The sequence below is a fragment of the Empidonax traillii genome, unplaced genomic scaffold, assembly GCF_003031625.1.
Source record: "Empidonax traillii isolate 1590-97213 ecotype Southwest subspecies unplaced genomic scaffold, ASM303162v1 scaffold370:size553598, whole genome shotgun sequence".
NCBI lineage: Eukaryota > Metazoa > Chordata > Aves > Passeriformes > Tyrannidae > Empidonax > Empidonax traillii.
Window position 1 is genome coordinate 145461 of NW_020955563.1, and position 27421 is coordinate 172881.

The following is a 27421-nucleotide window of genomic DNA, read 5'->3' on the forward strand; positions in this document are numbered from 1 at the left end:
TGGTTGGAAGTGATCTGAACTGAGAGGATCTTGTAGCTACTTCGCATATTAGATATGTATGGATAAAGAGGTGTGCTTAGATTAATGCACAACTGTGACAGGCCCAAATATCTGCCAGCAGTAACCTCCACTGTTTGCATGCTCTGTGAGAATATTCATATAAATAATTTTTGACCATGCAGTAGACCCCAGACATGGCTAAAACTGCCCCTGGTTTTTGCTGCTGGTATTTTGCAATGACACCTCATTTATTCCAGAACGCGACTGCACTGTCTGCAAACCAAAGCCATGATCAGGCTACTCTCTTAAAAGCTGCACCACACACAATATTTGCAAGTGACAGGTACTAATGAATAAAAGAATAAAATGTGGAGAGTTCACATCTCCTGATGTGGCTTTTTTTTTTTGTCACATTTTAACAAAAAGTAGAATTTATAAAATCAGTATTTAAAAGCCCATCTATAACCAAAACTTCAGAGCGAGAAACACTGCACTGATTTTTCTGTAGAAAGTTAGGTCTGACTTTCAGCAACTAGAGGAAGTGAGCAAATATATTACTCCAACATCATACATTTCCTCTTGGATTAGGTATTCTCTAGAGCCAAGATGGTCAAATGGACAAGCTTTAACTTCTATACCTATATTTACCACTGAACTCACTCCAGCTCACCACTCAAGTAAAATGGGACTAATGATTCTCCATTTTTAACAGTGTTGGATATATGCAAAATATTGCAGTTAGATCATTCTAACTAGTTTATGACTTCCTGAATCGATAGATCACCTCTCTCATGACTAGGACATTTTGGACTGAAATCAAATCAGTATATTGAAGGAACTATTAGCACACTATTCATGGTAAGGAAGCCAAGGTTTTTAAAATACCCTCGGACAGTATCTCTCATATCAAGATATCAAAAATATCTTCATGACTTTCTGTCACAGCCTCTAACTATTTGCCTAGACTTCAAAAGACAAAGACGTACAACAGAATTAATGAGAATGAAATTACTATTAAGTTTAGATTTTTCATGTGTTTTATGTTTACTTGTCTTCTTAGTTTGGAATAGGAAATGAATTCTGAATGTCTTTGTGGTCAGTTCACGTAATTACTGCTCATTTGTATGGAGGAATGGGACAGGTCTGGAATACCCCAGTCAAGTGTAAAAGAGGATGGAAAAGGTTTGATAAGAATGCATAATGAGAGTACATGGAGAAGAACAACTCTGCTGACTGCAAAGCTCAGTTGATAGTGTTGATACAAGACAAAATGCTTAGGAAAACTGAAACCAGCTCATGAGAAAACTATTCTTCTATCACTCTCCATGTCACAGCCATTCTACAACCTGACTAATCTGCCTGCCTATAATAATGAATTTATCATATTTCTACTTCCTTCCAATAATGTGTGTTGCATACAGTTATAAATTGGAGGGGGAAAAAAAAAGGCCTCATCCCAAACCTCCCTGGTTTTGCAATTCAAAGAGCCAAAGTAGTTCTTCTGTTGCATATTCCTATTATGATAAATATGTGAACATTTATGTACACTATAGCAATGTAGTGCCATCATCTTCTTGCTTCTCACCACTTTAAAATGAGAAAGATCCCTATCTGTAGGCTCAGAGATGTGGTACCCTGCTGAGATTAACTCAACCCAATAAGGGGCCAAGGTAGAGTCACATGGAACAGTCCTTATACACTGCCCATTATTCAATGTTAACTCAAAATAAGAATTTTTTCCTCCTTTCAGTGGTGTGAGAGGGAATGAGGGGATTCTTCAAACAAAACAAGGCAAAGGCGAAGAGGAGTGAAAGGACACTTGTTTTATCCAATGTGCTGTTTTTGGCTGGGGTAGAGAATTTCCTTCACAGTGGCTAGTATGGGGCTATGTTTTGACATTGTGCTGAAAACAGTGTTGAACATATTAGGAAGTTCCAGAATGTAGCTCCCAAAGCATTTTACTAACTCAAAGCCCCTCTGACCTTGCTCTCTTCAGCTTTTGATGTTCAGCAGCTCTTTTAATGTCTCCTGAGCTTTGAGTACAGCAACCCACAGTGGATGGCTGCAATGGAACCAGGTGGCAAACTGAAGATACAGTCTATTTTCCACTCAGTGTTGTTTCTTGCATCTACATGTGCCCTCAAGTAGATAAAAAATTTTTCTGGTTATATTTAATTTCTGTTAAAACATGACAGCCATGCATCATGTGACTGCTGCACCTCTCAATAAGGGGCAGTTTAAGTAGCCTGCTTCTGCTCTGATCATGCTGAGAGCCTAGAGGTCCAATTGAAACAAGAACTTGGAGGCACTATGAACCTTCTGCCTGAAAAACAGCTTCACAAGTGGACCCTGCAGCTTGCTCAGTACTAAGAAATGTCGACTCACCACCTTGTAACACTGAACATATGTATATAAATAAGTCATTAAAAGGGGCTGTCTAAACAATGACATCATATTAACTATATTCTCCTTCCATTGATTTGATGATTATAAATTAATCATCACTGCACAGTATTATTACATTTAACATGTTACCCAAATGACCACTTATTGCTGAATATATGTTTATTTTGTTTGACTGAACATGTATACCTGTTTCTCCTATCAAGATATTCAACTGGTGAGTAATTAAAATTAACAACCAATTATCAGAATTATTTTAGGGAACACCACAGCTATACCTTTGTAATGGTTTTAATGAAAGCAACAGCTGCTTTTTTAAGTCTTTCTGGCTCCATGTCACACAGAGATTACTGCAGTACAGCTAGAAACAAGTGTGATGCCATATCCCAGTCAAGCCTCCAAAATGTAAAATGTTACAATCGACTAAAAATAACGTGACTCTAAATAATCACCTAGTAAATAACTGTGAAGTCCCAGTGCAACCTTTACTGCAATATAGCAGATCTGGCATATCAGACTTCAAATAGTAATAATTTTAGGGAAACAAAAGCACTTTATTACTTCTTGTAGATGTGGGGATTTTTCCTCTTCCCTATGGCTTTAAGTCAACTTGAGTCCCTTACACAACAAAAATAAGTCCTTGCATTACGCATTCTATTAAAATAAATAACAGCTAATTAAGTGACAGGCAAGACATAGTACTAAATTCCTACTGTAAATGAATATCCCATACGGCATCAGGTTTTTTGTCAAACTCAAGTATAGCTAGACGTGATAGAAAGCTTCTGCATAGCACAGTTGTTAGTACCCTGAAAGAGCAGTTCATGCAGATCAGGAATGCCAAGCGGCAGCCTGGGGGTGAGAGGTAGCCCGCAACCCTGTTGTATCCAGCCTCAACCAGGCCAGACACAAGGCAAGCCTGGCTGCTTGTTGCTATTTGGAGAGGGATAGGAAAGGGAAAGAGGGTGTAGATAGAGTCTGGAAGGTTTCTAAAAATCAAGTGCATAAACGTGGCTGTATCTGGTCTGCCCAAAATACCTCTTTGGGAATACAGTGGCCCCTACACAAAGCTGGCTATCCCTGCTGTACATAGCTGGTGATGGGTCAGCCAAAAGGCTGTGGGATTTGTGGCAGTATACCAAAAGTTTTCAAGACTCTACAAGACCAATTGTAGTGTGCTCCATTACTGCCTTGTGGCCAATCCAAAGGGCTTTGGCTGTAGAAAATTCCAGCCTAAATTTGGGGATGTGGGAATTCACCCACCATTACTTAGCTGTCTGCACAAATGCTCTGCAAAAAATAACAATCCTCAAATTTTGTTAAAAAGTGTCTCAGAGCTTAGTACAGGAAAAACTCTGTGCACCATTAGCAGGCCCAACCCAACACACATTTCTGCACTTCACGAAAGCCAGTTAAGTAGATGACTATCAGGCTAAGGCAGCAGTCTGCTGGCAGAGGGGAGCAGATTACCCCTTTATATGGTGTTTGCCGAGCCAAACCCAAATCCTCCAGGGAACAGGGATTGGGACTAGGGTCGATGGGTTAGGTAAAGTGCTTATTTTAACCAAATATAAGCTAGTGTGCTAACAGAAACCACCTAAATTTCCCTACAAGGGTGGGAAAAGCACATATGTTATTTATTTTCAAGTTCCACACTGCAATAATCATTTATCTTCCCGATTTATGTGCACATATAAATTCATATGCAGATTTAACGTATCTAATATTTAAGGATGAAGACGGGAAGGCAGGGAGGTTAAGAAAGAAATACATTACAGCTTAGGTATATGAAACACAAGGTCAGAAGAGTGTACAAGAGCTGAGATGGCAAGAAGCCAGAAGTTAGGACACAGTAGAGTAGTGGCAACCATAATACGAACAAGAAGGTACAGTAACCAAAAAGAAATCACACACCAAGAAACAGAACTGTGCAGACAAAAGGAGATAAAGGGAAATATAAAGGGAAACGTAAAGTACCTGTCAGGGTTCCTTTACATGTTCAAAGTAGGGGCTACCACTTATGGGTTATCCCTCAGTCAGGCCCCATCTCCTCACCATTATGACTGGACTCTCTAGAATCCAAACTATTAATGAATAATGGGAAAGACCCATAATATTGCTTAATAAAAGAGGCAAGGTGCCCACAATGTCTTATTTCACATTATGTCAGAATTATAACAGGTAGCAGATCCTTAACTGAGCAGGGGTTTTTTCCTTCTATTTTTAGCTAGCAGAAATGTTATGAAGCAATGCAAAACAATGTTTAATTTAGTCATTATCAGCCGATAAAAGAGTCAAATTAATGACACTGAAAATGTCAAACCATCAAGTCCTAACCATGACAACCAAGCCTGGTACTTTTTTGATTTATTTCAAAGCAAGTGCATATGCTGAAACACTGTACTCTGACTTGGCTATTAATTTTTGTGACATGGACTTGCAGTTTCTTCTGCAATCTCATCAAATATGGTGTTTTTAATGAAACTTTATGATACTTCTTAATGTCTCTGCTTGACAGTGCACAGCACCTCTACTGTTTACAACTTCCAGTATCACTCTCTGTCCCAGGAAGCTGAAAGTGTCACCAGTCTGATACTGTGTTAGCTTCCTTTTTTTAAACAGACACACAGAAGAAGTGTCAATAAGCAATACACAACAAAGATACATTTAAAAGCCACCATGAAATACAAGTACACCACACATAAATTAATGTCTATTGTTTTTCTGTTTAGAGAATTCACATTTACTTCACATTTACTTCACATTTACTTAAAATCATAAAAGACGTATCTACATTGTAAGGGAAACCCTATAATCTGCCCACTGGGCCAATCCTGTCTGAGTTTCTTTTTATCAAAGGCAGCAAGCAGAAATCCTTCATCTCATGTGGTCAGTCCTGCTGAAATCAATGAGACAATCAGCATGGGCAAAAGCTGGCCAGGGTTGGTCCCACTGTGACTTGTCTGAGATAGTGATACCTGTGGTGTGTTAGCTAGCTCACTAATATATTTAGTGAGATAAATATTATTAATACTCACATTTTCAATTCTCTTTGTGGGTTTCAGCCCCTTTTTACACCAGTGAAAACCAGATTAATGCCAGTTTATAGACATGAAAATATTCAACTCCTATATGTAAAAGAACTATAGTGTGATAAAAAAGGTCAAAGTGATAATCCTCTGTAGAAAAGAAGAATGCAAACAAATATCAACTAATCAAGGAACACATGCTGTTTTTCAAAATGCTAATATAAAGATTAATAGCTCTTCTTTGACATCCAAGAACTTTTGGAAACTCTTCATGCTAAAACACTTTGTAAATCATTTTTAGAGAAAGAGCATTCAGGGAGCTCCATTTAATCAAATTAACTATGAGGGAACCTTGATAACATTAAATAAAACTTCATGTGTTTAGAATTGTCATCACTGTTCCTAGGATATGCAATTGTTTATGTTGCTTTATACCATTTTGCATTTCTGTGAAGCCTTGCGAGGGAATTAGAAATGGCCAAGAAGACCGTTCATTCCCCTTGTGTCTGCTCATCTTGGACCCAGTCCTGGTCACAGCGAAGTGATTCCCAATGAATCCTTGGCAAAACTCCCAGACACTGTACTAGGAGTAAGAATAGACACATAAAGCCTGATCCAAACCCCACTGAAGTTGATGTAGGACTTTAATTTCTTTCTAATAGGCTTTGGATCAGGCCCCATCCACAAAAACTTGTTTAGAGCTGCCATTTTAAACAAGGCGTGAGGAGGCACAGGGCAGGTTTCAGTCCTGCTTGATGCTACCGACAGTCAGAGGTTTCTGGGGAGATCAGGTCACCCACTACAAACTGTAGGTGCAGCCTGAGTGCCTGGCCTTGTGTTGGGGAGCCATGAATGATGTTTTTGCCTGAAACGAAACATACAAACAAAAACAACATACCAAACATACAACATACAAGCAGCTAAGTACGGAAGTGAGCTAAACCCAGATGAGGCACAGGGTAAAATCCAGACTCCACAAGAGGAGGGCTGCTATTTTCTCCTCTCCGTTCTGCTACTCTGGGCATGTTCCAGCACCAGGAGCAGTGCAAACAGACATAGGAGCCTGTCCAAACTCTATCCCAGCCTCTCTAGCACCATTTGCTGGAAGAGGTTGTCACAACATTCTCCCAACGTCTTTGCAAGAGTTAGCCAGAGAAACCTCAGAAAAAGACCTGCTGGCTGCCTGCAGTCCCTGCTGCTGGGATGTGAATTATTCATCTCATAACCACTCAGTATCTCCTACATACTACCTCTACTTTATTTCTCCTCACTTTAGAATTCATTCTGTAAATTAAATCAAAATTTAAACTGACATATTTGAGAATATAGTTAACACAAAAAGGTTGCAAATTATTGAACCCCAGTTGTTTTTAAGAATCACAGAGCTGTGGAGTCCTGAGCTTCCATAAATTTTGCCACTGGCTTGTCATAAAGTGTGAGTAGGCCTTTGCCCTCCCCATGGCTCTGTTTTTCCAGTTGTAAAACAGACATGCTAATGCTGAGCATATAGGGGAATTTTCAAGGTATCCTATGTATTCTTTCAAGTATATAGAGCTCTACTTAAAAACACTAGGTTTCGTTCTTTTGACCTAGATCCAGACTGGGATTCTGAAGTCCTGGGACATGTTCACCTCTAGAGTTCTTTTTGGCTTGGGCCAGGACAAAAAGGTCAGGACACAGAATTAAAGTTCTAGGTTGCTGGCATCCTGCAAGAGTACATGGAAAAACACAAACAGAAACTCAGAAGGGGGAAAGGTGACAACAATATTTTACCCCATCTGCAAATCCCACAACTGACATTAAAATACGCAGTGACGTATTCTTTACCAGTACACACATAATCATTTTGGGGTCTGATGTTTCTCCCACTGAAGTACAAGAGAGAAATTATATATCATACACAGTGGAGATTTTGACATTTGATTCCTCCCACATATTTGAATGGGAGGAAGGCATTAAATGCCAAAACCAAAAATGAGCATGCAGGACTTATCCTTCAAAACTGTAATTCATTCCAAGGCACAGTACTCACTTTACTCTTAACTGACCTCCATCCCACACAATACAAATCCAGTGGTTGTTTTTCAATTAAGAAGGCAGTTTTTGCTATTTCTAATGGAGCATAGAAGACTGATGTTCTAGCACAGCTCCTACCAGTGTATGTAGGTTAAAAAAGATCCATTATTTCAATTTCCCCCAACTTGAATAATTTAACTTTCTTTTATAAGTAGAATTCCTCATTTCAGGTTCCTATCACAGACAAGCTGAAATCACTGTAGAACCCTACATTAGAGATTAGCAGCTATTAACATGGGCCTCTACCATATCTCCAGCTACATGGGCACAAAATTGTGCATGTGAGAGATTGTATGTATTTTATGCCCTATGTCTGTATTATATAGGTAGAAATGTTCTTGTTTGCACTATGTAAATTCCCATCTTAAGATAAAATCTGTCATGGCCCCTTTACCACTTACAGAAAAGTTAAAAGTAAAACAAAAATAATGCACTCCCAATATGCCTCTGTAATGAACTTGTGTGTTAGCTGAGGCTGGAAAAAGCACTCTGAAAAGTAATCATATGAGCAGGAACAAGGAATTGATGATTTTGTCCGTTACAACTCCCCTGTCTTATGGGATATTCCCCTTTTCTCCTCCAGTTTTGGAAACATGTAGTAAATGAAGAGCATGCCAGATAACTCATCCATTTTGCTCTCACTGCATCAACTCTCAAAGGCTACTCAAAACTGGCCTATCAAGATTTAATCAAGAGATCTCCAGGACCTGCAGAAAGTGACAACAACCATGCAGTAGAGGATATCTATTGACAGAGCTGGGTCAGCTCTGATGTATAACTGCTATGACACTGTTTGAGTTTTAACACTGTCTTGTCAACCAACCTTTAGTCCATATTAGGTCTTGAAAAACTCTCAAAACTCTCAATTGCAAATTCTGAGTATAAAAATTGAGCATAACTGAATTCACCCGTTCCAACAATAGTACCTTTGTCATTGGAAGCATCTTATGGAAGAAATAGTTTTGGTGCACCAGCAATACCCACTGTCCTTTCTGAAGCTTGAGCAGAATCTGACTGAAAAGCCCACTGACAGGCACAGTGTAATGCCTTGATTTGATTTAATACATAGAAATGAAGGAGTTTTGAGTCCTGCTGACTTACAGAGGAAATGTTCGATACTTCTTAAACCGACTCAGACTGACACTGTGACCTAAATATCAAATAAGATAATATATCTAAGATCTAAGATAACTGAATTTTAAAATTTAGCTAAAACTTAAAAAAATGGCCTACAGTCATTCAGATGAAATATTTATTGTTGTCCTGTTGAATTATTATTGGGATGACATATTGTTGAACTGCTTTTCTAACCTGAAATGCTGAGTTACAGCACACAGTGAAATTTCCCTAAAAGTGTCAAAAAACATTTGTGCTTGGACTGTTTGCCTTGCAAGTTAGAGTTCTGTCCTCCAAGGAGCTTTTAAAATCCAAGAAGGTTCTCAAGTACAGATGTTTACAAAGGGATCACCACACCAGCACATGTATTTATACAAACACATTTTGGCATTTGGCATTTGGCTTTGTCTGTTCCACATCACAAGTTGGTGAATTTCTCCACCACAGGGATAGAATATCTCTCATGAGTAAACTGAACCTCACTGAAGTGGTTTGGGACAGAATAAATTAAATGAACAAGCACTGCTGCAAGCATGCTCTTTTAAGTCAGATCATACCCATTTCTGGAGCTCCACTATCTGAGAAGAGAAAGATGTGGATTTGGACCATTGCAAAATTTGGAAGAATCTCTCAGAACATGAGTTGAGTTCTGTAACCACAACCAACATCCTTTCCGCTTCTTTTTAGGAGCAACTGCTGGAGATGTCCCCCTAAGAGAACATGTGCTCTTGTTCTTATCTGAAACCAGTATTAGATTTCCAGCACATGCAGCATGCATGTACATGCAACAATAAAGTGCAGCTACAAAAAGTCATGTCAATAAATAAGTGTAAGAATAACCGTCCTGAGCGTGCACATATGCAGATCAATTCTCAGAGGAGGTAAAGTTTGCCATTATTAATTCTGTCCTTTCACTTTCAACTATCTGGATATAAGAAAAGCTTGAACAATGATATATGATCAGATATATGCATCTTAAATCACTAATTATTTTTTTATTTGAAGCTCTCCTCTTCTCTTGCCAAACTTACACACAGAATAAAACCTTATAATCTGATTTAGAGCAAACAGGTAGAGCTGGGGAAACAAACAGGAGGAAAAAATTTTTAAAAAAGCACCATAAAACTCTACAGACAACAAAAAGTAAAGACGTAGCAAATCTGTGACATTGTTGGAAATGTACACAAACTAAAGGCTACACACCAAAAATTGACTGAAGCATGACACAGTGCTAACATTCAATGGCATTTGTATGGTACTGGTAATGTAAGCACAAAGCACTCCAGATATTCCCATTTTTCCTCTTTCTTGATGAAACATGATATAGGCATTCTGCCTTCCACTAGGAGATACTTGTCATGAAGACATTAAGATTTTTTTTCCAGAACATCCTTGATTCCCCCCTTCCCCAATTACTTTCCCATAGCTCAGGTACAAAACTGCTGGCAGCAGAAACTAAACATTCAATACACAGATATGTTCAAATAAAATTCTATAAACTACACTCTGTAAATGCACAAAAGTATTTTTCATCAGATTGAAGCCATCCTTCTGTGTACCACAAGACACACAAATTCAAAGAATAGATTACTATTTCTGCTGACATTAATCATATATACAAGATATTGTGAAAGAAGACACGATCAAGAGATGCTGCAAGCCCACTCCTGAGGAACCTCAGATACCCCATGAGGGGAACACATACAGTTCTGTCAGGCACTGAGTCTGTAAAGAGCAGCAGCATTTCAAAAATAAATTTCTTCATTGTATTTAGTCTGTAAGAAATTTAGATCACTTGATAAAGTTAAATAGCAATAATAATTACTAATTATTTTCACCAGTTGGCTTAATCTAGGCATGTATTTGTGTTTTCCTGCATAAACAACTTAGGTTTAAAATTCTCATGTGTAATGTTTACAATGTGTGTAACTTATCTTCTCAAGACCTAGGAATAAAATGTTAACCAAGTAATCTCCTTAGTTTTATAGAGAAAATCGGCAGTATTCTACCTACTTTTTAATCATGAGTTACAAAGTTAGATCGCAGGCTAAAATGCAAGTTACTATGAAGCTTGCTGCAGTTTAATTGCTGCAATTTAATTACTTCCTTAGGGATTTCTCTGGCATGAGAAAGTCCCCCAGTGGAATGGGGTAGATCTGCTGTTACTGCACAGGACACAGTAATGGCATGAGCAGGGTCAGCAAGCTGCAATATTTGGCCAATTCCCAACTGCTGTATCTCCTGCCCTGGATGAAGAACCTAGCTGTTCCAGAGCACAGCTTACAGCCAGCCTTGCGAGATCCCATCCATTTCACAGAGTTGCTCTGCAGTCAGTCCAGACAGCTTATCCCATTTACAACCCTTTTGCTCTTATCTGTTGTTTTCTCTGTGAGGAGAGAAAATGTTGGTCAACAATGTTGGTCAATGTTGGTCAACTACAGTATGAGTCCTCTTGCTTAGATAATATACACTTGATTTTGGGGCAAAACCTCCACCCTATTCCAAGTATTAGTAGATTAAAACCCAGCACTGCAAATAGTTACTTTGAGGTTACTGTAATTTTCAGCTCAGCTCAACACCGGCCATGAAGTTGTTGTCTGCTTCCCATAGTGGAGCATTACTACCTTGTAATTTATTTTGATAGGGAGCAAGTGACAAGCCAAAACAGATTTCATCAAATTAATGAAATTACAGTGTGTAGTAATCTCATTTAATGTGCTGATAGTGATTACAAGCACATTTGATAACTATGCACTAGAAGACCTCTCAAGGGTATGCTGACAATACTGAAAGAAAAACTATCTTCCTTGCAAATGCAAATACAGGCATATGCACTGCAAGAACTAGTAAAAACGTAACACCCAGATAGAGATCATGAAGTTGTCAAACTCACTATTTTTTGCATTGCCAGGCTAGGGCAGATCAATCTTCTGTCTCCACTCCAGGTGATAAATCCTTTAGGATCCAGTCCATCTCTTAAACTACTCATTGGAAACAGTTCAAAAAAGAGAGTATTGCAAGCTCTCAGTGGATTTATATGCTTCTGTTCCCCCTTTACTCTTCCAATCTCTTTATAGCCTACACAGCCCTTCCCCTAGAAGTGCAAAATATATGGCAGAGGGCCAATCTATTCTTTCCTTGTCATCTCGCACCTGCTCAGATGCCTCCTTGGTGAAATCCAAAGTTGTTTTACCCCTTCTTAAGGAAGGATTTTAAATAAGACGTCAGAGGGGAAAGTGACCTCTAATTTACAAAACTATCGGTCTACTGCTGGTGAGGTAACTGAGGTTTAATCAGGTTTTGCAGCATTTTAATTCTCAAGAACCTCTTGGATCTGGTATTAAAAATCCCTCCAAATATTTTTATTTTCCAAGGTAAAACATGTCTCTATCTGCAATGAATAGAGGAAAACACCCACTCAGAAGACACCATGATGGGGAAATAGTACCTAGCACTTGGTGTCTATGGATATCGTACTGAATGATTTCCATTTTACAGAAGAAAACATATCCAGCCTAGCTGAGATAGTAGGCATTCAGAGTTTCTAACAGCAGAACTATGGATAAATTACCTTCTGTTACTTCCATACTAGTTTCCTATCCACTGTACTACTCATTCTCAGTTTGTGATGAAAATACTACAAATGTTTTTCATATAAAAGTTTCTGGCTAACCTATCTTGATGGGTCTTTAGCCTGGAACACTGTCCTTTGGGCCTTACGAGCATTTTGAACACTTCATTGTGGCTACTGGTTTCCACTTTGTATCTGTCAGGTATGGGTTTAATGCTGCTGAAATGGGTTAAGAAGGACTTAGTCCTTGCAAATACAATCCGTAAGTCAAGAATCATTAGCCACAGCATGACCTTCCATAGATTTTTTTTTGCACCAAACACTTTCATATCAAAGATGGCTGTCTTCTGTGGAACTCCACCATTTGAATGTCTCACATGCACAACCATGAGCTATCAGAAAAAACTAGGGTTTCTAAAATAGGTCGGAAGGATTTTGTTATTTACAAGTTTAAATTCCTGTCTTCAAAACTTATGCTGCAACAAAAGTGGAAAGACTGCCAGAAAGAGGTTGTAAAAATAAAATCATGTGATGGTATACAAATAACAATGCTTTTTCAAGTTTGTTTTTTTCCAAAATGTATCTCATACTATTTTTAAAAAAATCTTAGAATTTCAGCTGTACAAACATAATTTTAATCCAGCCTTAGTTGGTTTGAATCCTCAGCTAGAATGCTCAATAGCTGTCACTGGATGTATTTATATACTCATAGATACACTGAGTTTACATCTAGTGTTGACTTGGAAAGATGGGGAGATATCTCTTGCCTGCTCTTCTCTCTTCTTGATCCAAGGCCAAGAGTCATTTGGCAATGCAGACTGGAAGAGTATTGCTTCCAGTTCCCATGGTCTACTTTCAGAGGTGAAGATCAGACTATAATCCCAAGACTTTCTTTCTCCAAAAATGTTCTCAGATATTTTTCTACAACAGCTGTGTTTCTACTTTGTGCTGGTCCAAAAGTGATTTTTAAAAAGCAAATTATTTATTGGGATCAATAGATTGGTTCCAAACTAGTATCCAGACATTATTTAAATGTCCAATGGTTTTTAAGACCACTTAGACTGGAGACTTAGAAAAGAACAGCAAAAATATGCAGAAATAGGAAAGATGCAAATTAATGGACTTAATAGATTTAACCTTTTTTTCTTCTTTTTTTCTTTTTTTTTTTTTTAATTTCGTAGTCATCTGACATCCAGCCAGCACCAAAATTTTCAGCATGCAACCAAAAAGATTGTGAAGCTGAAATGGAAATTGCTTCTGCTCCTAAGACAGCTACTTCAAAGAGACTAATATCAGAAAGAATGACTCTAGAGCACCTAATGTCCCCGCTCTTAGTGCTCAACATGAATTCTGCTTACTCCTCAACTACAATGTGTCTGGTGACTGAACAGTTTTCCCAGTGATCAGTCAGCCAAAGCATTAAACCGTCATAAGCAATATGGCCATAATCAGTCCCTGTTTCAGTGTTTTTTTCTGATGTCAGAATAATTTAGATGCCCGGATATCTGAAGCAGCTGTGCCAATGAATACGTGAGCACAGAAAAACACAGCTGCTTTCCAATTCAAGAACACTGTTCTGGGTTTTCTTAAACATCTGGTAAATCAGATGTTCCTTTAAGGCCGACTGTGATAGGTATCAATAAACTTTTATCTTGGCTTTATTCTGGTCAAGATAAGCTCCACACAACTGAGAGAGCCTAATGTTGACCCTAGCCAAGCCTCATTGTATGGAGAGCACCTAATTCCATGTCAAGGATGCACTTACAAAGAATATTACTGCTCATTTAAAAACTATTGTACTTGTGTTATTATTTCAGTGTAGAAGCATAGCTTTTTACCTTACTTTACTTCCTCATGCCATTAATAATTTTAACATGAATACAGATACATAGTTTAAACTTATTCCTTCAACAACCATACTAACTACAGTGATTTTAGTAGTAGAAACACCTTTCTATCAATAAAACTACACCTGTACAAGATGGGAAGGATCACTTTAGCTAAACAAGTCAGAACAGGACAGTTAGAGTATTTTAAGGAGAGAAAGCTCCCCTGGGACTACTAATGATCCCCTCCTATGTGATTCCGTCCCATAATCGCTGCCCTTTTGACCAGGGATTAATGCCCTATCTTCACTTATCACCTTGCAAAATAACCCCATCTGTTCTTGTAAGTAGGAAATATTACCAGATCTAGCAGAAAGTTTCCCATTAATTCACAAAGGTTTTGGGTCAGGCCTCCACATCATCCTTGGAGCCAGGTTAAAGGAGCCTCAAGTTTCATTGTGAAGAGGTTGTCACTATAGCATTAGGACCAACTGAAAGGAAAATACAGTATGTTCCAAAAATGTGCATGATAAACACAGCATAAAACCAATCAAAAAGTAATATTAAACAAATAAGACCTAATAACTGATGTAAACGAAGTCTGAGACTTTCAACATAATGACAGGAAGCTCCAAATAAAGGGTGCTGGGTTCAAGGCCTTCTAAATCATTACAGTTTCCACAAAAAAATATCAACCTCCTCGAGGTTCTTAGGTTAGGGAGATTTATAGTGATAACAATAGCAGTAGTTTATTTGAGACAGTTAATCAAAATTCTAGCACTTATAAGCCCTCTGTGAACACTACAGATTTAAGAAGTTCAGTAAGTATTCAAAAGTAAGCTTGCAATCTACACATGTACAGTAAATTTCAGTTATGTGTTTCATTATACTGGTGCCTTACAGCTTTTAAGGGGTTTACAACTTGGCTGTAATTATACACTATGGGGTAAAATTTGGCACAAAAAGAACTTTTTTCCATTTCTGTTTCCATAGAAAGTTACTTGCTCTCTGCTGGTACTGCATTCCTTGCACATGTAACACTCAGCAAGAGATTTTGGGTGTGCAAGCAAAGCAGGTCAGGGCTCTCATTTTGTGGCTTTAAAAAAATACGTCTTTCCCACATCCAAATCATATTGTCCCTTCCTTCACTTACCTTCCGTTAATTTATCCTTCAATTTAGGTTCACTCATATGGCAAAAATACATATAATTTTTTTACATATGAAATTATAAAGTATGAAGGTCTTATTTTCACCAGAAAAGTCAAATTGCCATCAGGATAACAGGAAAACATGGTGATGGCATTAAAATTCATAAGTGAAAAAATGTCATCACTCCTGCTTCCCCACACTATGCCAAAAACTTCTTGTGTGTCCCCCATGAGGAAGAGGCAGCTAAGCATTTACAACAGCAAAATAGAGTAGCAGTAGTTCCCCACCTTGGGATCACTCTGAAAATTCACAGCTAAGTTCTTTGACAGTTTGCCAAAAGCCTTAAATAAAGGAAATAAATACAGTTATATTCAGGCTTTACATTCATAACACCTTTGAGTCAAGAGGTATGCCAGCTTCAGAGGTTCTCATCCTCAGCTGCTCATTCCAGCACTGTAGATCCAGCACAGACCCAATAGTTTGTGATCCTTCCCTACACACCAGATCACCGACACCGTCAGAATCTGGCTTGCAATTCCTTGGGGTTCTTTCCTAGGAAAAGAATGTATTAAGTCTTCCCTGTCCATAGGTCCACCCCTGGAGGTAGCAAGGGAAGAAGCCTTGCAGGCAGCCTTTTGAAGAAGATGGTTCAACCCCAAGGGAGGGGTCTCCTATTCACCAAAATCATCCCTTTTGCCATGGTGTAGTCAAGGTGAAAACACAACACATGTTGCTAACAAAGCACTCTGCAGTCACTGTGTAGCAAACATTGAATAAATTTCCTCAAAACCAGAAAGGCATAAAGATTTATTATTATTATTATTATTATTATTATTATTATTATTATTATTGTACCTATATAAATAAATATAGGCAAACTCTGGTGGGATTTCTGTTCTTAAGGATTTCTGTTCTTAGCGTTTTGGGAGAAGGCTCTTTTCCTGGATATAATGCAAAGGGATAATTATAACTTTTAGGCTTGCACATGTATTCAACAGGTTTTGGGGTATAAACTCCAAATCACCAAGGTAAGCATGCATCTTTGTCTGGACAAGGATTAGAAAACAAATGCAAACACCAATATTCAGACATCATTTAGAAGACAGAGGAGAAGCAACTTTCAGCTTTCAACTGCATAGGTACTTCTATGCTATACGAAGTTTCCTGGCCTTTCTCCTGCTCCACTGTTCCATTTTGTTGTGCCTTAAATTTTGTCCTGAGGGATATAATCTCAGTCTGTAGACATCTATTCTATCCTGAATAAAAAAGTAAAAGAAGTCTGATTCCTTTTTTGATTTTAAATTTGAATTGTCAAGCTTTGGGTAGTTTCAATACAAATCAGAATATTGTAGCACAGGTTTGTGTATTTAAAATTGTCATATATTTTACAGAGATAAGTCACATTAAAGTTCGCATTAGTTGCTTACAATCTAACATACTGCAGACATAATTGTTACCTTTGTATAACAGGCTCTAATCAAATCAGGACAAGTGGCAATCCCAGAAAAACAGAGTAATTTGACTAAACTTCAATGTCTAGGTTTAGTCAAGGCTCACCAGGTCTCCAAAGTAGGAAAGCATAAAGTACAAATGGAATGAAACCCTAGGGGTGTAAAATACAAACCAAAAACTGGTTAGGGTTTTGTTCATTTATGCTCCACAGTGTTTAACCCCAGAGAACCAATAAATGCAGATGGAGCACAAAAAATATGAACTCACCTTAATGTTGCAATTTTTTTTATAACTTCCATTAATCCAAATGTTTGCTCCACAAGTCACATGTAAGAAAGAGTTTTCATGGTTTATATTCCCAGGATCCCATTATAGTAAAGCCCAAAACCAGTTCACTCAAGTATTAGTAAAACCAAAAGGGAAAAAAGAAGGCCAGATTCTCAGCTGATAATAAATCACTTTATGCCAAGAAAAAAAAAAAAAAAATTGACTTCTGCTTTGCAGCATTACTTATTAAAACAAGACTACAGAAATAAATATGGTAAATAGAACACTAAACAGAAAAATAAATTCTGGCAATCTAAATGCAGATGGCTCAATGAAGATAGCCCATCAGATTGCTGAATCTGCCTCTATACAGTAGAAAACTTCTGCATACGACCCTTACTACACATTGCTTCCCTAGCTTTCCCTTGCAATAGAATTCTGTAATCTAAGCCAGCTTGTGTCAGGGAGATTTATTTGATATATGCTCCTTTTGTATAATTATTCAATTATTACTCCTATAATGCATAGCATTGTCTGGAATAAGTCTGCACTACCGTGGTGACCCTCCAAAGTAACTTACGTTTCTTCATATATCCCCTCCTCAACCTACCTCCCTTGTGAGATCTGAGAGGAATATTATTATTTATTCTACAGACAGAAATTTAGAAAGAAAGAAGTCCAACATATCATAGAAAATCAGTAAGACAGCAAGAAACTGAACTCATGTTGTAAAACCTAGATAGTATATCAGTGCTATGAACAATACAACACATTTGAGTCCCATTCAGTTTTCTGAGAATGGGTTTACCCAAGATACAAGGTTGTAAATTGCAGTTGAGGAGATACAGACAAAAACAAAATAAACAAATTTTTAAAAAAAAAATATTTTTGGTGTCTTTTTTAGGCAAGTGTTAACAAACAAAACCACAACCAACACTTTCAAAGCCCCTTTGTTAGTACTGAACCTGCTGGAACATAGTACATATTCAGGTCCCTCACTTTGTCATGTTCCTACTGCACCAACAGAAAGAGAAAATAATGAAAGCAGTTACGTGGCATTTGCATTCTGGCATGTAGAAATTCTCCTAAAATAAAAATCCAGACAGACACCTAGAGATGGAATACGCCAACCAAACAGCACAAGTAAACAAGCAATATTCTTGCTACTTTGCCAATGTAAGGCTCTTCCATACTGCATAGGATCTGATTTTGTAGTACAAGAAAGGTAGAACGAACCCCTTAGGTTTTCAACAACCAACAGTGAGAAAAAGAATGAGACAGCTACTCCTACTGTCTAATGGTGCAAATACCATTTTTAGTAAGTAAGGTAAAGCTTTTGGGTCAAGATTAAAATTGCTTTTCAATTAGATTTTAAAGTGGTATTGTTAACTCCTATAGGTCTACACCTATATGTAGTAATAACAATAGCTATCTGTGACTATGAGATCAAGCTTATGGTAATCAAGAGTTTAAAGGAAACTCAAAAATTAACACAGACTAGGTACAATGGGATTTTAAAGAATTGGTGGTGGCTTCATCACAATTCCATGCGCAGAAAGAGTGGAATAAAAAGATTTGATTCTTACATCACATCCCATGCTTCCACTAACAAAAAGTTCTAAAAAGTCCACAACTTGGCATGTTCAAAGATCTCAAGCACCTTGCTCCCATTGGAGAAGTCTAAATATCTCTAAATATATAGACTGCAGTTTTAAGTAACTACTATTGATGAAATATCAAAAACATTTCTAAAGCCCACTTCTTACAAACCCAGATTCAGTTTAACTCTCACATTCCACTCTGCAGGCTAAAATCCTTAATAGTGACTTCCAAAATTACCATCACATACAAAAAAGTGCAAAACAAAACAAAACACTACCAAGCTCCCAGTGTGGCAGTAAGGACATTTACACACAGGAAGTATGTAAGCACTTGCAAAATCCTGGGCAATATTATCCTTAGACCTGGCTTTTATTTGCAAATTAAGTATGCACTTTAAAACCTAACAATGACTAAATACAGAGACAATGACATTAAAAATCCACTCAGTGAGACTTCCTGCATATAACATAACAAAACACTTCTTTTCAAAACTAATTTTCAATAATTTTAAAACTAATTTTTAGTGCTGTTTGGTTGTAACTCAATACAATTTACAGAGATCAAATATGCATCCCCATCTCCCAAACGCAATAGCTTCATAGAGTCAAACTGTTATATGTATCCAAAAAGAAGAATCCATTTGCTTTTACCTTTCCTCCTCTGCTGCACTAAGGAACAAGAGGCTAAAATTCTTCTCTTAAAGAGAGCAAGTAGCTATGAAGCTCTTAGCCCCCTAAAGGACTGGTTCGTACAAAACCACACTGAATTTCTTCCACAGCAGCTGTTCCTACATCTTGGTACAGCGAGAGATTGCACACAGAGAGATACCACATCTACACGGAAACATGGGTACATTGAGAAATGTTGTCTGAGCAGACAAGTACTAAGACTGGCTCTATCACACTAACACCTGCAATACTCGCCATGTCACAACACCGATAAAAGCCTGAATATATCAGGAAAGGGAGGAAAAAGCATAAGGACAAGCAACACAGCAGTTGACCCTTTCTAATGTCACTGGAAGCAATGGAGGGCACATTTGTTCAAAACAATTTCTTGTCTAAACTAGATGAGCTTGAAAAGATACAGGTGAGATTAAAGCATTGGCCATAATTAATTAAATCAGCTCAGTACCACTTAACTTCTGAATGAAAGGCGCAGCATGAAGTTTTCCAGCCAGAGATTATCTGCATTGGCTTTACACCTTCAGGTCATTTGTATTAAATTTATGAACAGTCTTTGTAGGCAAGCAGAGAGAAGGGTCTTTCTAAACACCATGGGGCAACCGCTGTGTTTCTGTTTTGAAGTGATGAGCTCTGAGCTGGGCAGTCACAGAAGAACAAGCAAAAGGAAAATGAACATGTCTTTAGAGGTGGAATAGACGTCTCTTCTACGAGGCCCTCGTAGAGGAAATAGTAAAATGAGACCGGGCTTCACTGTTTTCTTAATTGCAAAGGTGCTGCCTCAAAGGGGAGAAAATTTCCATTAGGAACTTCCTCTGAAACACCCGCAAAAGCAGCACAAGAGGGCTCGTACTCCCCTTACACGTAATTCATCTGATAATGGCTGAAATTTGTTAACAGCAACTTTAAACCGCTGTGGAGAGACGGCTTTTCTAAACGGGGGTCCAAGACGAGCGCTTTGAAAACTCAACAGGGCGCAACTGCAGCGGGACGGGGGAAGGTGCGGGGAGACTGGACAGAGTAACAAGCGTGAGGCCGGGCTCGCTTCGCCTGAAAGTGTTTACCAAGGGCATCGCCGCCTGCGCGGGCTGGGGGAGCCTTTGCGCTCCCGGAGGGAGAAGCGCTCGGGAGCGGGGCCTGGAGAATGGGCGGGCCGGGACCAGAGCGCCGGGAGGAGTAGCAGGGTTCGCTCCCGGCCGCCTCGGCCTCGTACCCAAGTCAGGCTGCCCCAGGCGCCGCCGTCGGGCTGGGGCGAGCCTGGCCCGGGCCTCCGCCGCTTCCCTTCGCCTAAGAGATCCGCCATCGCTCCCCGGCCTGCAGCGAGGGAGGCCCGCCCGCCAGCGCTGCCCTCCGCAGGCTTTCACATCGTGCGATAAACTTGCACACTGCTTTCACACTGCACCGCTAAACAAGTCACTGCGCCGGCAATGCCGGCCCTGGTCCCCGGGGAGACGGGCACCATCGTTCCCTGCTCCTTTCTCCCTCTCCTTCCTCTCCCTCTCCCCATGGCGCAGGATGAACAAACGCGCCGCCATCTACCTGTGCAACACCTCCGCAAACACATTTTATTTACACGGAATCAACTCGGGGCATTGTACATTATATACAGATATTTTCCCCCTCCAACAAGGCAGAGCTTGTGCAAGATTAGTAGCATCCTCTGGAGCATATCCGACAGTTCACGGGAAATGTCCCCCCTACTGAGAGGCATCAGCTGTCGGAGTCCAAGTCACTTTTCCCGTCCTCTTGTCTCTTCTCCGGTGACGTTTTAGACGCTTTATTCCACTTTTGTGCGTTTTCTGACTCCTCTGAGGACGATCGCTTTTGCCTCCTCCACTTCGCCCGGCGGTTTTTGAACCACACCTAATAAGTTAAGAAATTAAATTTTTAGCGGGAAAAAAAATAAAAACAAAACTGTCCAAACCCGCAGCCTGACTTCAGCCCTGCAGGAGCCCTGCCGGGGCCGGTGTGCGGCGGCTGCCCTCGGACGGGAGGGCGGGAGGCGGGGGAAGCTGCCGCTCGGGTGGGACCGGCCGAGCGCCTTCAGGAGGCACGGCCGCCTCTCGACAATCTCTCACAGCCCCGTGACAAGCTCGGCCGGCCTCCCCAAGGAAGGGCACTAGGACATAATAATAAAAAAACTTTCCGTCAGCCCCCGCAAAGCAATCTCTCTCCCTCCGCTGCCCGAGCCGGGCTGGAGCCGCACTGCGGTACCTCGAGCGCGTTTGAGTGCGAAAGGGAGAGGGTGGAAGAAGGAAAAAAAAAGCAAAGTACCTCCACTTTTTCTTCCCTTAAGTGCACCCTTCTGGCCAGCTGTTCCCTGGTGCCCACGTCTGGGTATTTCGTTTCCTGGAATAGGTTTTCCAGCGCTTCCAGCTGCTCGTCAGTGAAGATAGTCCTGTGCCGTCTTTTCCGCCTACAGTGCAGCTGGTTCAGTAACTGCAGCTCCGTCCGGGACAAAGTGCCCACGTTCATATAGGGCAACATCTGATGGGGAACAGGGGACATCAGGACTGACCCAGTGCCCTCGTAACCTACGGACAGACAGACGAGTCGACGACAGGCTTTGCATGAGATCGCTCTTCCCCACATCACCCGTCCCGACAAAAGCCCCCTCCCGCCGCCCACCCGCGCTCCCGCGGGCAGCCTCCTCCTCCGGCCCCGCGGCTGCCGGAACAAAGGAATCCCGTCTGCCCCGTCCCACGCGGGGCTGCCTTACCTGCAGGGGGGACGCAGGAGCACTGCTGGGCGCCCAGGGGCGGCACTGCCCCGCAGCACGAAGGGCCCACGGGGGACGCCGGCACATGCAGCTGCCCGTAGTAGTAGTTATTGTAGCTCAGCCGAGATCCAGTGACGGCCGGCGGCAGCGCGGAGGCGGGAGTCACCGCCCGGGAGTAAAATCCGCCGTAGTCGGAGGCGCTGCCATAGAGCGAGTCCCCGTGGAGGCTGGGGAAGACGACGGGCGCGGCGCTCGGGGGCAGCAGCACCGAGTCCTTGCAGCGAGGTCTGGCCGCCAGGATATTGTCGATGCTGAACATGCTCACAGGCATGCCCCAAACCGTGCGGGGCAGGGCGGCGGGGACCGGCCGGGGGAGGGAAGGAGGAGGGAGGGAGGGAGGGAGGGTAGGTGGTGGTTGGGGAGGGGGGGGGAGAGGCTGGAAAGACACGAAATCGAAACTTTTCGGAGAAATTTTAAAAAGGGATCGGAGCGAAAAGAACAGAGCCTTTTCCGAGGGCAGTTTGCGGGCAGAGTGTGCGTGTGTGTCTGTGCGCGCGTGTGTGCGTGTGCGGTGTGTGTGTGCGTGTGCGCAGGATCCACCCCTGGAACTTTCCCCCCTCAACTCTCGCCTGTTTACTGATCTCAACCCAGAGGGCTGCTCGGAGTATAATCCATCTGAACCTCTTCCCTTTTTTATACCCGGGCGACGTCATCCTGGATTTAGTTCCTGGTAATATGCAGATGACAAACAAAACCAGATTTGATTTTTTTTTTCTCCCCTTTTTTGGTGGGGAAGAGGTGGGGGTTACACAAAGGAGTGAAAGCAGCCCGAGTCTGTGTATTCAGAATTAATGAAATTAACGTAATCCTTTCCATTAGTGGGCTTTTTTGAAAGGCCCCAGATTTAGGCTTGATCTCTGCTGCACCGGCTAATTGCCCAGGTTAATCTTATTAATGCCATTGTGCAGAAGTGGTTAGCAGCTCCTAGTCTTGTCTATTATGCACCTACTTTGGTCATGTTAGTTCACATTAGTGGGTGCGATTTCCTCTGTCTGAAGCTCAGATTCATTATTTATGCTTCGAATTGGTTAAGAAGCACTTAAAAAAAATAAACTGCGATATAACCATGCAACGCCCTCCCTCCCGACAACAAGTGTTTCTGTAGCAGGGTTTGAATCTTGCGTCCCCCAGCTCGGAGAACTGAAAGGGTATTTAAACTTTATGCAGTGAAGCAACAACGTCTTCACTGAGTAAGTAAACTTTTTTTTTATTATTATTTTCCTAGATCACCTGGCGGAATAAGGACGTGTGAATGCTGTAAACTTCTGTACCTTTTTTATTATTATTATTTTTATTTTTTTTAATAGACGCAGATTCTAGCATGGATCACTTTTTATTTTCATAACAAGCCAGGAGACGGAAATGTTAAAGACCAGTGCCACCTCAAATCCCCGGGTGTGGTAGGTGTTCCAATTTGCTTCTGATCTACCTTGTTGCCATTTTCCTTTCTTTTTAATCTTCTATTTTCTATCTTAGAAAATAAAGCCCATAAAGTTACAATGATACAGAGAACTTTATATTTTGCGTGTTGTGTGAATTTTAAAATGGAGCAATTTTAAATCCCTAAAACTCTTCCTATTAAGTGGTTTGGCTCTCCTGGTAGCTGGCTCTTGTGATTTGCAGAATACTTCGTCTGTCACGACTGTCACTGGGAATCCACAGGAGGTGAACTGAATAAGATTAGACTATTTACCCCATCAACTCTCCATCAAAGAAGGTAGGAAATTGTACGCATGAAATGAAAACAAGCCATTAGGGTCCTTTTACGAGGAACACATTATGTTTCCTCAACAAAGAATATCCTCGTTAGCGCTTACTCGCACTTTATCTTTTCTTTCCTCGATATTCCAGGATTTAAAACTGCACCTGAGGATGATCTAAACCAAGAGCCTATTTCTAACAAAAGACTCATATAAAAGCTAAAGAAAAGGAATACCAGGAATAAAATCTCGCTTTATTGATACATCGCGATGTGACTAATGATTAATACCGTTTCCTTTACTTCAGTTTATCTGTTGATCAGTTTCGTTCCTCATTTGTCATTTAGACTTGAGCTTCGTGCAAGTTTTTCAAATTTGATGGAAAGTGAAACTATTTGACAGAGAGTTTGGGGGTTTTGTTAGATCTGGGATTTTTTTTCTGTTGTTGTTTTTGAGAGGTTTCTTTTTGGTTGGTTTGTTTATTTTTAATGTTTTTGGGGGAATTTCAGGCTGGTTTGTTGGGGGTTTTTGGTCAGTAATTCCCCGGGTGCAGCTGGTCACGCTACATGCAGAGCAGCGCCTGCTTAATGCCGCCATTGGGATGCTCGTCCACGTCCTGGGCGGCTCTGCAGCAATGCGCGGTATCATCCCTCCGGTGGCCTGCGCACCCGCGGCGGTGAGCGGGGCTCCGGGCCAACCGGGCTCGGGGTCCCCGAGGGAGCCAGGCCGCAGGGGATGCCGAGAGCGGGGCACGGCCCGCTTCCGCACCGGCCCGGAGTGGAACATCCCCGCGGGTGCTCCGGAGGTCTCTGCAGTGGCGGCTCTGCGGTACGGGCAGAGATCGGGCCAGGCGGGGACAGCTCTCTGCCCCGGGACTGCTGCCCCTCGGGGAGCCAGCCGGATGACCGCGCTGAGCCCCGCTCGTGCGGGGGCTCGCAGGTGGGGACACCCTCCGTGGGGACACCCGCCACCGGGGCCGACTTCTTGGGCGCTTAGCATCACTTGCATCCCGGTTTCATCTCCGCGCCTGTCCGGCCTCTCCGAGGAGAAAGCAGCACCGCGGGACACGAGTGGGCACCAGAAGAGGCGCGGTGCTGGCGGAGCACACGCCGCTCGGGCTGTGCGAAAGCTCTGCTTCGCAACGAGTTTTTCGCTTGCGAAGGCTCCCCTGAAGGATGATCCGTCTCGCTGCAACGCTTACCTTTATTCCCAATTTAGATATGATATTTCCCAAATAACTTGTCATCCCCGTGGGGAAGTTCTCTTTTGTTTTGTTTGTTTTAATCCGAGTCGTTTTGCCCCGAAATCCGCAGTTTTGATACCCGCTTCGCAAAACCTGTTCTCGGAGTTTCTCATTTCCTATGCGCTCTTCGCTAACCTAGCAAATGGAAAATTGTGTTAAACAAACAATCAGTTGTCACACAATGTCGGGTGAAATTGTAATAACAAATGAAACACTAGCAAATTGTGCTGCATAGTGTTGCTAAGCAATTGTTTGTTACGGGAGGGTGGTCACAGCATGGGTTGAAAGAGGGATCTAAAGAGGAGCATAGTACTGGGCAGAGCAAGCTGTTAGGTATGAAATAAAGTAAACACATTGCTGATTTTCGGTATTATTACCCAAACACGATTTCATACAAAGCAATCACCGTACACAAGTCTATGAAAATACTCTTGTGTAGAAATCGGACGGTTTTTTTATTTTAATGTATTAAGGAATAATTCCGGAGATGCAAAACGCATCTATCTCCTTCCCGACTCTGCCCGGCCTGGCGGCGGGAGCAGCACCGGGACTGCCGGCCGGGGCCGCCCGGGAGGGGTCTAGGGAGGAGAACCGCAGCCCACCCGCCCAGCCGAGGCTCCAGCCCCACGCGAGGGGGTAACACTGGGGTGACCCGGGGCTTTGGTGGGTGTCCGGCTGCGAGACCCTCTCGGAAACAAAGCTGCGCGGAACATCTCAGTTATAAATGTTATCACCCTTCAGCGTTCTCCACGTTTGTTTCAAAGAGATTGCATCATCGCTTCGCCAGAAAAGAAGAGAAAAAAAAAAAAAGAAGTATAAAAGTCATACAATGCGAAATTACGGTAATTTGTTCCCAGAATAAACTTATCTTGAACTGATTAGGAAAGTCAGTCATTTGAAAACGAGGCAGAAACGCGGCTGTTTTTTTTTTTTTTTCCCTAAAGCTTCCCTCTAAAAATATCAGCTTCTAAAGTTTTCATTCATATAAACTTTATTAATGAAGATCTTTTATTTAAATGTCAAGGGGATTTGAAATTTAGAGTAAATTATGAAGCATGTATGTCTTGCCAAGTCATGGGTCAAATGCATTTGTGAAAAACTGCTAAAAGAGCATATGGTTTTGAATTTTTCTACAATGACTAGTGTTTAAATAAATTGCTTGTACTGCTTAACTTCATGTGTAATTTTGACAGAAATTGGCCTATAGCCTTTTGATATGTAAACATTTCAGGCTTTTATGCGGTATAAAAAGACACTTGCTTTTCGGGATCAGCTAAAGCAGTCACCCTGTAATTCAGCAAACTGGCACCTAACGTTACATTCTTGCTGCATTTCAACTTTCAAGTGCCAGCATAAAGGGGGGAAAGAGAAGGGACTTTTCAAAAGCAGTGTCCACTTGGAATTAAAAACTGAGAATGAGGTGAGAATGTGTCACTCACTGTCTGATTGAAATGGATAAACCTTAGCACTAAAGAGAATTCTCTGTCCTATTTTCTAAAAAACAGCAGAGGAATCAGTGAAAACAGACTTCAACGTAGCACAGACCTGACTCGCATGTCAAATTAATGCCTTAGAACAAAATCTGTCTAACGTACAAATAGGTGTGATGAAGAAAACCCAGATATCCCTTCTAAATTCTGTCAGCTGTTTCTCTTCTACAGACTATCTTGGGCTGTAAAAATTGAAACGAACTTTTATATATGGAATATTGCATACATTGTACATAAATATCACACAACCTTTTGAATTGCAACTTAGATAGCTGCATGTTCACTTGCATTCACCGGTTCTTAATTTTTTTTACAGTTTTTGCACTAGTAAACATTCCACTGACTTCAATTAATGTTCTATTTTGGTTTTTGTGTGTGTGTGTGGTTGTGGTTTTTTCTTGTGAAGAGGAGACTAGAACTTGCAAAGGGTTTCAGGATACAATCCATAACAGTAGAGGAGTCACTCATTTTTAACTCTCCTTAAACTAAAATGGTTTTGTACATGTATAAATCTAGCAAGCTACTGAATAAATTCATTTATTACTAATATATCTGTCTCACATAAATAAACCTCCTAATGTTGATTAGATGGATAAGCCTAGCACAGTGCTAGACAGAACAGGACCTGGATAGTTGCCTGGTGCCAGACAGCTCAATATGTTTATTTCCTGTGTGCTTTAGAGGGGACTAAGCTGAAGTTGGAAAAAGGTTTAAATGAACTATATAATTTCAATCTGTTACTGTAGTAACATTTTTATTTATTGTATATGTCAGTTAGTCATACACAGAATTCTCAAGATACACTGCCCCTTTTGTTAGTGGTCAGAGGTGATTTTTTTCAAAAGTGTAATGAGTCAACATAGACAGAGTCTGGTATAGACAATTCAAATTTAAAAGCTGATATAGATTCAGTTTAAAGTGATGTAATCTAGTGAAGAAAGCAGAATCTCTTAAAGGTTTCCATGAATGTGAACAAAGGTCAAAGAGAGTTTTTTTGCTGGTTCCATATGTATTCCAATAAACAGCATACTTGG

General features: G+C 40.9%; 2 protein-coding genes and 1 long non-coding RNA gene across 3 annotated transcripts in view; 1 reads left to right on the forward strand and 2 right to left on the reverse strand.

Moving 5' to 3' along the window:
• The window catches only part of LOC114061902 (alpha-1-antiproteinase F-like), a 110038-nt gene extending 89560 nt beyond the window's left edge, over window positions 1-20478 (reverse strand). The window contains exons 1-2 of the mRNA XM_027892817.1: window positions 20240-20478; window positions 20038-20155 (exon numbers count right to left, since the gene is read on the reverse strand). Of these exons, the coding sequence (XP_027748618.1) occupies window positions 20038-20155; window positions 20240-20478 (357 nt within the window). The remainder of the gene's footprint in view (window positions 1-20037; window positions 20156-20239) is intronic.
• Window positions 20479-20711: 233 nt separating this feature from the next.
• GSC (goosecoid homeobox) lies at window positions 20712-22228 on the reverse strand. The gene is made up of 3 exons (XM_027892816.1): window positions 21895-22228; window positions 21450-21709; window positions 20712-21038 (listed from the first exon to the last, which is right to left on the reverse strand). The coding sequence occupies exons 1-3, from the start codon at window positions 22223-22225 to the stop codon at window positions 20886-20888; spliced, it is 744 nt and encodes a 247-aa protein (XP_027748617.1). The 5' UTR covers window positions 22226-22228; the 3' UTR covers window positions 20712-20885.
• Window positions 22229-23258: 1030 nt separating this feature from the next.
• LOC114061892 lies at window positions 23259-24097 on the forward strand. Its single transcript, XR_003572246.1, has 3 exons — window positions 23259-23354; window positions 23578-23671; window positions 23806-24097. It is a non-coding gene; the product is annotated as an uncharacterized LOC114061892 (long non-coding RNA).
• Window positions 24098-27421: the final 3324 nt, after the last annotated feature.

What these genes read in the sequence shown, in the direction of transcription:
- GSC (XM_027892816.1), bottom strand. Translation starts at nt 22,225, where the DNA reads ATGCCTGTGAGCATGTTCAGCATCGACAATATCCTGGCGGCCAGACCT. An exon ending in CTCCTGCGTCCCCCCTGCAG is followed by an intron (nt 21,710 to 21,894) that starts GTAAGGCAGCCC and finishes GTCTGTCCGTAG; the next exon opens with GTTACGAGGGCACTGGGTCA. An exon ending in TAAGGGAAGAAAAAGTGGAG is followed by an intron (nt 21,039 to 21,449) that starts GTACTTTGCTTT and finishes TTAACTTATTAG; the next exon opens with GTGTGGTTCAAAAACCGCCG.